Consider the following 9938-nt stretch of genomic DNA (forward strand, 5'->3'; position numbering starts at 1 on the left):
CATACATTGGTGTGACTATTTGACAGTGACTTGATTTGTTTATACATACATTTGTTTGACTATTTGTCAGTGACTTGATTTGTTTATACATACATTTGTTTGACTATTTGTCAGTGGATTTGTTTATACATACATTGGTTTGACTATTTGTCAGTGACTTGATTTGTTTACACATTCATCGGTTTGACTATTTGTCAGTGACTTGATTTGTTTATACATACCCTGTACATTGGTTTGACTATTTGTCAGTGACTTGATTTGTTTATACATACATTTGTTTGACTATTTGACAGTACCTTGATTGTTGTGAGAGTGGATGAGCTGAGCTGATGAAACAATCACATTGACCGTGGCAGGGGCGGAGAGAGTGGTCGTTAGTGGAGGGTGGCCATGATGGTTGTGGGTGGAGCTAATGGTATTCTGGTTTTTGAAAAGGGTTGGCAGATTCTCTGCTGACATCATCAGGTTATTCTGTGAAGCAGTGTCCTCTAGCGCGTGATCTCTGTGGTAGGGGAACGAGCCGCCATTCATACGGGCACTCCCTATATGTCTGGGAACGCACTGCGTGAACTCTGGATGATCTCCTGTGTGGTTTATGATATGAGACGGTTGTTGCTGTGGAGAGGTGAAATTGGAAGTAAAACGCTCATTTAAGTGAGAAATCCACCAGTTAAAGTGTGTATGCTCCTCACTAGTGAGTGCAGGGTGAATGACTGAGAACGACAGTAACTGTCGACTCTCTTCCACGTAGGCACCATTTTCATTGGAGTATGTCAGTATCTGAGGGATAAGAGCTAAATACTCCGTTTTGGCTTTGTCATTACCCACTTTCAGCAGTGGAAAGTGGGCTAACAGTTTTTGAACAGCTTTTTCCTGTGGCTCAGTTCGTAGTTGATGAATATATGCTGGAAAAGAGAATTTCAAATAATATAAAATTTTCAATTCCTTTTTTTTTTGCCCTTTCAAGTTTGATATCTTCATAAATTGTAATGAAAGTAATTTCCTCACGACGTGCTGCAGTTATAAACAATGCACATTTGAATCTTGATAAATATAACACATCTGTTTTAATAACTGAGATTTCCAACAGAAATGAAAGTAGATTAAATAGAAAAAATAAATTTCATATTTGAACATAAATCATGAAGGTATGAACCTTAACACTTCATGCCAGCATACTTTTCAGGAAGTGATAAGGTAACACACTCCATGAAAAATGTGGCTTATGCCATCATGAAGCATCGCAGTTCATAACCTAATGAAATATTTTTCAAAAGTGATATTTATTTCTAAAATACCATCATCTTAGAAATAAGGGGGGGGGGGGGGGGGGGGGGGGGGGGGGAGCTCCACAAAGTGGGGCATATGTCCCTCATAATGAGTGTAAGCTTTTTCTATTAAGTCACATGACCTTTTGACCCAAACATCAAAAGGGTTTGTCCTCTTTTGATAACAAAGTCACCTATTCAGCACCAATTCAATCGAGCTAAAACTGTGGAGTTCTGAGTGACTACAAGCTCAGTGTTACATTCACACACTCACCACACGCAAATAGTCCTGTTACTTTATCCTCAATCACAACGAATTCCGAGGGGATAAAAAAAACAAGAGGCCCAAGGGTTACATCGCTCACCTGATTCACCTTGGCTCATATTTAAAGATTTTCCCTATATATTTGTATGCAAAACTTTGATCCCCCCTTTGTGACCCCATCCTACCCCTGGGGGCTATGATTTTTACAAACTGAAATCTGACATATGTCAGAAAGCTTTCATGTATATATCAGCTTTTCTGGCTCAGTGGTTCTTGAGAAGAAGATTTTCCTTATATATTTGTATGTAAAACTTTGATCCCCTATTGTGGCCCCATCCAACCCCCGGGGGCCATGATTTGAACAAACTTGAATCTGCACTATGTCAGGAAGCTTTCCAGTAAATTTCAGCTTTTCTGGCCCAGTGGATCTTGAAAAGAAGATTTTTAAATGACCCTACCCTATTTTTGCATTTTTGTGATTATCTCCCTCATTTGAACAAACTTGAAAGCCCTTCACCCAAGGATGCTTTGTGGCAAGTTTGGTTGAAATTGGTCCAGCGGTTCTTGAGAAGAAGTCGAAAATGTGAAAAGTTTACGACAACACCAACAACGACAGACAACGGACAAATTTTGATCAGAAAAGCTCACTTCAGGTGAGCTAAAAATGGGACTAATTCTGGTACAAGATAGAAAAACAAAACTTTTCTTCATAGAACTCTGAAAATGTACGGTCATCCATTAATTTGGGGTACTGACTTCAGCTGGGTATCACCATGTCCTTGAACAGAAAGTCTTACTAAGTCTGAAAAATCTTAAATAATTCCCATCTGGCACCATCAGCTAGAACAGGAAACATCAAAATCATTATAAAAAGATGGAAAACCTAACATTTTTCAAACTCAGGATTTGGAATCCCTGGTTTTGCTTTCATTACCCTGCAACTCCCCTCAAAGAGCAGCAGGTTTAGCACCCTTTGTGGTTAGTAAAGGTCAAAGAGAAGCAGGTTTAGCACCCTTTGTGGTTAGTGAAGGTCAAAGAGCAGCAGTTTAAGCACCCTTTGTGGTTAGTGAAGGTCAAAGAGCAGCAGTTTAAGCACCCTTTGTGGTTAGTGAAGGTCAAAGAGCAGCAGTTTTAGCAACCTTTGTGGTTAGTAAAGGTCAAAGAGCAGCAGGTTTAGCACCCTTTGTGGTTAGTGAAGGTCAAAGAGCAGCAGGTTTAGAACCCTTTGTGGTTAGCAGTCTATGCGAAAGACATCGGACCGTCAGACCTGACCAATGTGCAGTGCCTCAGGTCCGATGAATCATATTTTACACCGGACCGGAATGTCCAATGTCTCAGTGTCCGGTTTTGAGCTTTATTATTTTGATGCGGAGTCATTTAAATGTTTGTTATAAGTAAAAAATATCACACAAATCCTAATATGTAAATGAATGTGATTACACCGAATGGACCGTCTAAAGTATTATGCAGGAGGGATCCCTGGTATAATAGTATTACTAGTATAATAAATAATATTTCCTTGGATTTACATTTTCATGTGTTTCACTTTTTTACATTAGGTTTTTCGGTCTGACAAAATTTGGTTCGGTCCGGTGTGTTCATTGATTACCGAATGTCCTGTGTAGTCCAAAAAACTTTCACATAGACTGGGTTAGTGAAGGTCAAAGAGCAGCAGGTTTAGCACCCTTTGTGGTTAGTGAAGGTCAAAGAGCAGCAGTTTTAGCACCCTTTATGGTTAGTAAAGGTCAAAGAGCAGCAGTTTAAGCACCCTTTGTGGTTAGTGAAGGTCAAAGAGCAGCAGGTTTAGCACCCTTTGTAGTTAGTGAAGGTCAAAGAGCAGCAGGTTTAGCACCCTTTGTGGTTAGGGAAGGTATAGAAGGATCGACTCAAGTCAATATTTCGAATCCATTTACCTTTTGAAATAATTTTCACCAAGACCTTCAAAGTTGCAGATTTTAAAAACTCTGTATATGACATACCCTTTTCAATAATATATATCATTTACCTGGTGTACAGAGTAAAGAATGGCCTAACCAATTCATAACATGGAACTTCAAAAATGAGATGGATTAAAGTGTCATGCCACAATAGACAAGTCGTGTGACACTTTAGAGATAAATGATAATGTTGAAGTCAGCTGTGCATGCATTACAATATACAATCCAATGCTGTTATTTCATTATCATGATAATGAAGAATGCTTTAAATTATTATTGACTTTTAAAAAATGAACATACAATATTCGTCTTAGTCAATTGATTATGGACAATTAATTATTTCTGATATTCAACTGTGAAAATTTTCAGATTTCCCCTCACGAACATCCACGAATTACTCCAGCAGTGAAATTGTGATGAGTTTGGTTAAATTGTACCCTATACCTGGATTATTGGCCTCAGCTTCCAGGCCCTCTACTTCCGAGCAGTCTTTCTGTTGTAAAACTTGACCCAGGAATTTGATCTGCGTGGCATTCAGGTGTTTTAACAGACCATACACGACCACAGTTTTTTCGCAGCCGTTCCATCTCTCAAACCAACTGTTCAATGAGTTCACTTGGTCTCGAAACATGGTGTTGGATTTCATTATTGTATTGGTTTTATTACTTTTTACTTTCACTTCTTCAACATGTTCATCTTGACCTTTCTACTTTCTGAATTCTACAAAGAAAAAGCAAACATGATCAGAATCTATACAGCGAAAAATAGCAATCAGAATTCACATAGTAACCAGAATTTACATAGTAACCAAAATTTACATTGTACCCAGAATTTACATAGTAACTAAAATTTATATAGTAACCAGAATTTACATAGTAACCAGAAACTACAAAGTAACCAGAATCTCAATGTGACAGCCACAATACATTACCGATTGGAGAGAGAAAGTTCATTTCTGGTTGTTTACAGTTAAACCTTGATATCTTGAACTTGATGGGGCTGAGAAAAAACTTAAAAGATATCCTAAGGTTCCAGAGACTGTATTGAGGTTAAGATGCATAAGATAATGTAGTTTGGACCTCCAAATCGCTTTGACATATCCATGGTATTCGAGATATCAATGTTAGAGATAACACAGAGTTTGACGGTATATAGATGGGAATAGAGATGTACCGATCATCGCCGACTTTCGATTGTCTGTCGCTAATGATACGAATATTCCTGCCGCGACTTAACTAAAATCCAAAATGGCTGATGAAGCTGAATCATCCGATAAAATTGAATATTGTTTTAATGTCCCTCTTGAGAATCTTTCACTCATTGCCAGTGAAGGGCTGCAAAATTTAGGCCTATGCTCAGCGCTTACAGTTTTTGAGCAGGGAGGGATCTTTATCGAGCCATACCTGCTGTGAAACGTCCCGGGGCCTCGGATTTTGCCTCTTACAACAAGCAAGGGGTATTGAGGCTCTATTCTATACTGGATCCCATAAGAACAACAACAAAATTCGAAAGATCTATCCCTATCCCAGGAAAACAAAATTGAAAGCATGGGATTATTAACTTCAAATTTCTAATGATTTTAGACGTCTCCATATGAGTGAAAAATTCCCAAGAGACATTAAACAAGATACAATCAATCAATCTTATGATTTTAATCTAATTAACTTAATATTTAGGGTAAAAAATAAAGTAAATTTAATATATTTATGTCATAAATTTGAAATGAATAAAATTCGATTATTTTTCGATTAATCAATCAAAAAGGTGCATCCGATTAATCCAATCATCGATTAATTATTTTTTCCCCGATTGCCCATCACTAGATGGGAATGAGTTTTGTTGTCCACATGTAATTACGTGTTCAACTGCAGCTTCTGTATAACACATGTTCTAAATATTCACTGCGAGTCTGCTATTTGTGACATAATGCAAATAGTCATGTGCCTGGTCCAAATTTCAGCCAATTTTGTCCACCTTATAAAAACACTGTTAAATCATTGCACGCACATATTTATGAGGCTGTATGACTTGTCATAATATTATTTCTCCTGTTTTAACTAGATATTTGGTTTTAAATTGGTGTATACAAACAACTGTCAATCGACCATTTCTAATGCACAAATCAAGTGACAATCATGTGTCCCTGTTCAGACTTTCCGAGTTTAGATCATTGGTGGTTTTATCTTGTAAAGCTGTGTATTTTGTTACTACAGTACCATGCCATAATTTAGTATATACCTATTTACTGGCTATGAGGACAATAGCAAGTTTATTGTCCCCCAAGACAGCAACTATTTGCCAAGGGGGACAATAAACTTGCTATTGTCCGAATATTAAGTCAGTAAATAGGTGTTTTATTATACCAAAGTAGACTTTACTTGTGTCAGACATACCAAAGTGAAGTAAACTAATTAGAGTTATCAGACTTTGACGTCACAGAAAAGAAAACGCGGGAAAATATAGCATCCGGCAAATAGTTTCGAGACTATTTCCCTAAGGCAGATAGTTATCCAGAAGAAATATCAAATTTATTCACCTCACATTTATATAGCAAAACATTCTGAGGTACATGTATAATAAAAATAAATATATCAAGGCTATTTATGAGTTCCCACTATTTTTACTTTTCAAATAATCTCACTGTTTTCTTTTCACATGCATATATGTTTTCGAGCATGCCATTAAAGGAAAGTTAATAACTTCAAAAACTAATTCATCTGCTTTATAGTAATTCCGTACAAAAACGAATAGATGAACATCAGACTACACAGCTCTAAGTGTATCCACAATGTTCAAATTATCTGCATTTGGCTCATATTACAAGAAATAGTTGACATGCCTAATACCCCCAATGAGAGCCAAACAGAGACTAGAGAAAAATTAGACTAGGCTGGTAAAAGTTGGTATTAGCCTCTGCCTGACTGGTGTAGTGTACATTTCCAGGCAATTCACATTGTGTTTCCTAAACAAATATGACTCATGACACTTGCATGTATCATATTGTATTGAACATGTTGAAATTAACAATATCTATCAGCACTTCCTGGCTGATCATAAGATAACAAACAAGAGGCCATGGGCCCCTATGCTCACCTGGGTCCTCCTCTTCTTCAGAGGAAGATTTCTAGAAGAAAATCCCATGATGAGTTTTGACCTTAAACTTTAGGGTTGTGACTAAACTGAACTTTAATCCAAACAACATGGGGATGTGGCAATAAATCAATACGACTAACATGGCCTCACTATTCTGAAGAGGATTTAAAAAAAAGATTTTTTCTCTTCCTATATTCACATAACATGTAAAATTTTATCACCGAGTGATCTTTATGCCCATCCTAACCCCCAAGGTCCACAACAGAAAAAACCCTAAAGTCAGAGCATCTGAATTTTGATATGATTTAGTGTGGCCTGCAACTAGTGAATTTTTTTTTCTCATTTGCTATATTATAATCAAACCCAAAGCAAATATGAATTGCCATTAGATTGGAAAGTTTGCATATTAATTCAATAAATCAGTAATCCTTGACAAGAAAATTTAAAGATTATTTATATTCCAATGAAAAACTTCAATCCCCTATTGAGGCCTGGACCATGTTTTAAATCTAATAAAATTGAATCTGCAGTACCCAAGGATGCTTTCACAATAATGATGACAAATCATGGCACTGCCGGCCTTGAGAAGAAGACTTTTATATAAAATTCCCTAACACATTGCCAAGTATAAATGTGTAAGACTCTTAAGTGTGATGGTCTGTGCCAAAGTGCGATGGTTTATTGATGTTAAGGACGCCAAAGTGCGGTGGTGACCACGCCAAAGTGTGATGGTCCCTCTCCTATTAGGCATGCTATGCCAAAGTGCGATGGTCCGTCATTCGTAGGTGCACCACGTCAAAGTGCGATGGTCTGACAAGCTTAAGTCCGATGGTGAGGGAATTCAGTAACCGTTTGTGATGTCACCTTATCATGACAAACAAACCAAAGAAATGCAACTTCAGTTGGCCCCCAACAAAGATTTCCTCTGTTGGCACCAACGTTTTCAGGATATTGAAAGAAGGCAGGGTGATTAAGATTGACATGAACGATATAGCAAAGGCAAGTTTTACACTGTTGAGAACTGCGAGAACAGCAAAGGCAAAGTACATTTCTTGTCAAAAGATCGGGGGGAGGAGGGGGGGGCTATATATAATGCAAAATATTCTATAAGATTTTGCGTTTGAATTTTTTGCGTTTAATAACACAACAACTAAATGGTAATGAAATAAGTACAATCTGTACCAAAACACTTGTGTCCATTCAGTTTTGCATACCATCGGAGTTCGGCATGTCACTCTATCGTACTTTGACGCATGTGTACCATCAGACTTTGGCGTGTAACACCATGATCGCTCTTTGGTGCATTCGTCTCACATCATCCCACTTTGGTGCATGGGTGTGGACCATCATACTCTGGTGTAACCCACCAATGGGGTTCAGTGCAGACCATCGCACTTTGGGGTCTTACAAATGTGATCCCCTTTTGTTGTAGACCCAAGGGCCATGATTTGAATAAACTGAAACTTGCACTAAATGAAAAATGGTTGCATATTAATATGAGTAATGACTAATCATGGCCTAACTGGTTTTGAGATTCAGCAGCATCAACTGTTGGTTTACAGCATCAAATGTAACAGGAAAGGAGAAAAAGCAACGGATTCGAACCCCCCCCCCCCCCTTGAATTTCTAGTCAGGTGCTCTACCAACTCAGCTAACTGGCCTGGCCGTTGATCAAAGCTATATGACAGCCATGCTATTTTATTTCCCTCACACCAGTATCAAAATGATAAAAGTTTGTGAACAAGAATCAGTCACTTCTCGGTTCCCCAATCATTTTAATTGTAACAGAAGTCAATATTAAAAGTTTGCGATCAAAATCCAATGCACAGTTAAATGAATATGTACTGCACATTCAATTTTTGGTCTGCAATTCAAAGAATCCACTTTTTTATGATGATGCACAACCAATGCATAATCAAATTTCTTGTGAACAGAAAAAATACTAAGGCTTTTTCAATTTTCAAAATCTTTTCATTTGTTTAACATGTTTAAGCCTTCAAAATTACCTGACTATTAAACCTACAGATGGCAATTCTCCAATTTACAGCTTCACTTACTGTTACACCTTTGATAGTAAATTGAGACATCTGTCACCTCTAAGGAATAGAGATCAAAAGTTGGATGTCTGATTAAAAAAAACCTTCATTCATATAGTTTACATCAAGACCCTCGATCCTTCCCTCCCTCAAAATGATGACCGTTGACCCAAATTGATTATCATGCACACACAATAGTACTGAATAACATACAACACTCTGTACACACATTTTCTAATATGTTTATTAAGTTTAACAAATGACAAAATGTAGTTTTAAAGTGCTCATTAAATTGCATTAAAATCAAAGCTATTTCTTAAACATGCATCAGTCATGTGTATTACTAAAAAATTTATGTCCGCTGATCGAAACTTGTGCGAGTTTTTACCCCCATCCCCCAAACTATTAGAATTAAGACTTTTATCAGACATCAATCTTTTGATCTCATCCCTAATATGGGCTTTTGTTTTGAAAAACAAGATGGCTGATAACTGAATACGAATTTGGTGTTATAACAATGATAGTTTTATGTGTAGGAAAAACCTTCCCGACAACACGTATAGTGTAACTGTTGATGATTCGAGTGACAATAATTCAAGAATTAACTCTCTCTCTCTTTGTGTGTATGAGGGTGGATTTCCAAAGAGAAAATTTCCTTTATACTTCCAAATTCCAACAAATGTGTCTGTTTTAGATAACCTATCATGACAGCTCTAATCACATCATCACTTGCTCTGTCTATAATTCATATAAGCAATACAGGCAAATAAGCCTTCTTATAATTTAGAACATGTACTGCTTCTTAACAAATTGACACTAGCTACACACAGTTATGTCGCAGTTTGTAACACACTGACGGGGTTCTTCCAAGGGTGTGTCTCAAAACCCCACACAAAAATCTATCCTGGCAACACAAGGATGCTAATAAGAAAAAAAACCATGTTCCTCATTTAAATTCTGTCAGTTAACATACCCTACCAGATGGTTTCAACGCACTTGGAGATCAATTCTAACCTCTTAACCAGCTTTCATATACTTACAACATCTGTAGTCAACAAACAAGTTGTTTTGGGAACGGTTTGGCTGTGTTAACATAAAAACACATCAAAACAAGACACACTTCATTTACCTTTTTTGTCCACAAATGTCGTTGATATTCATTATAAAACACATATTATGTCAACACAGACTTACATCTGCTGTTCTCCGAGACGAAACACGACAAATTCCAACATTCTTTTGGGAAATACTGTTCTATTTTCGTACCACATGTTGAAAGGGATACTAATACTTGTACGTGACGTCACGAATAGGCTGTAGAGTTTACAAATGGCGGCAA

General features: G+C 37.2%; 1 protein-coding gene across 3 annotated transcripts in view; it reads right to left on the bottom strand.

Moving 5' to 3' along the window:
- Window positions 1–9938, bottom strand: part of LOC125650487 (protein Smaug homolog 2-like) — a 26193-nt gene extending 16255 nt beyond the window's left edge. For 2 of the 3 annotated variants that reach the window (XM_048878846.2, XM_048878844.2), the window contains exons 1-3: window positions 9794–9938; window positions 3915–4190; window positions 297–905 (exon numbers count right to left, since the gene is read on the bottom strand). In XM_048878846.2, the coding sequence (XP_048734803.1) occupies window positions 297–905; window positions 3915–4116 (811 nt within the window). In that variant the 5' untranslated portion in view covers window positions 4117–4190; window positions 9794–9938. Of the gene's footprint in view, window positions 1–296; window positions 906–3914; window positions 4191–9728 lie in introns of all 3 variants that reach the window. The other variant, XM_048878845.2, reaches the window with a different exon arrangement.

The sequence above is a fragment of the Ostrea edulis genome, chromosome 5 (genome assembly GCF_947568905.1).
Source record: "Ostrea edulis chromosome 5, xbOstEdul1.1, whole genome shotgun sequence".
Lineage (NCBI taxonomy): Eukaryota > Metazoa > Mollusca > Bivalvia > Ostreida > Ostreidae > Ostrea > Ostrea edulis.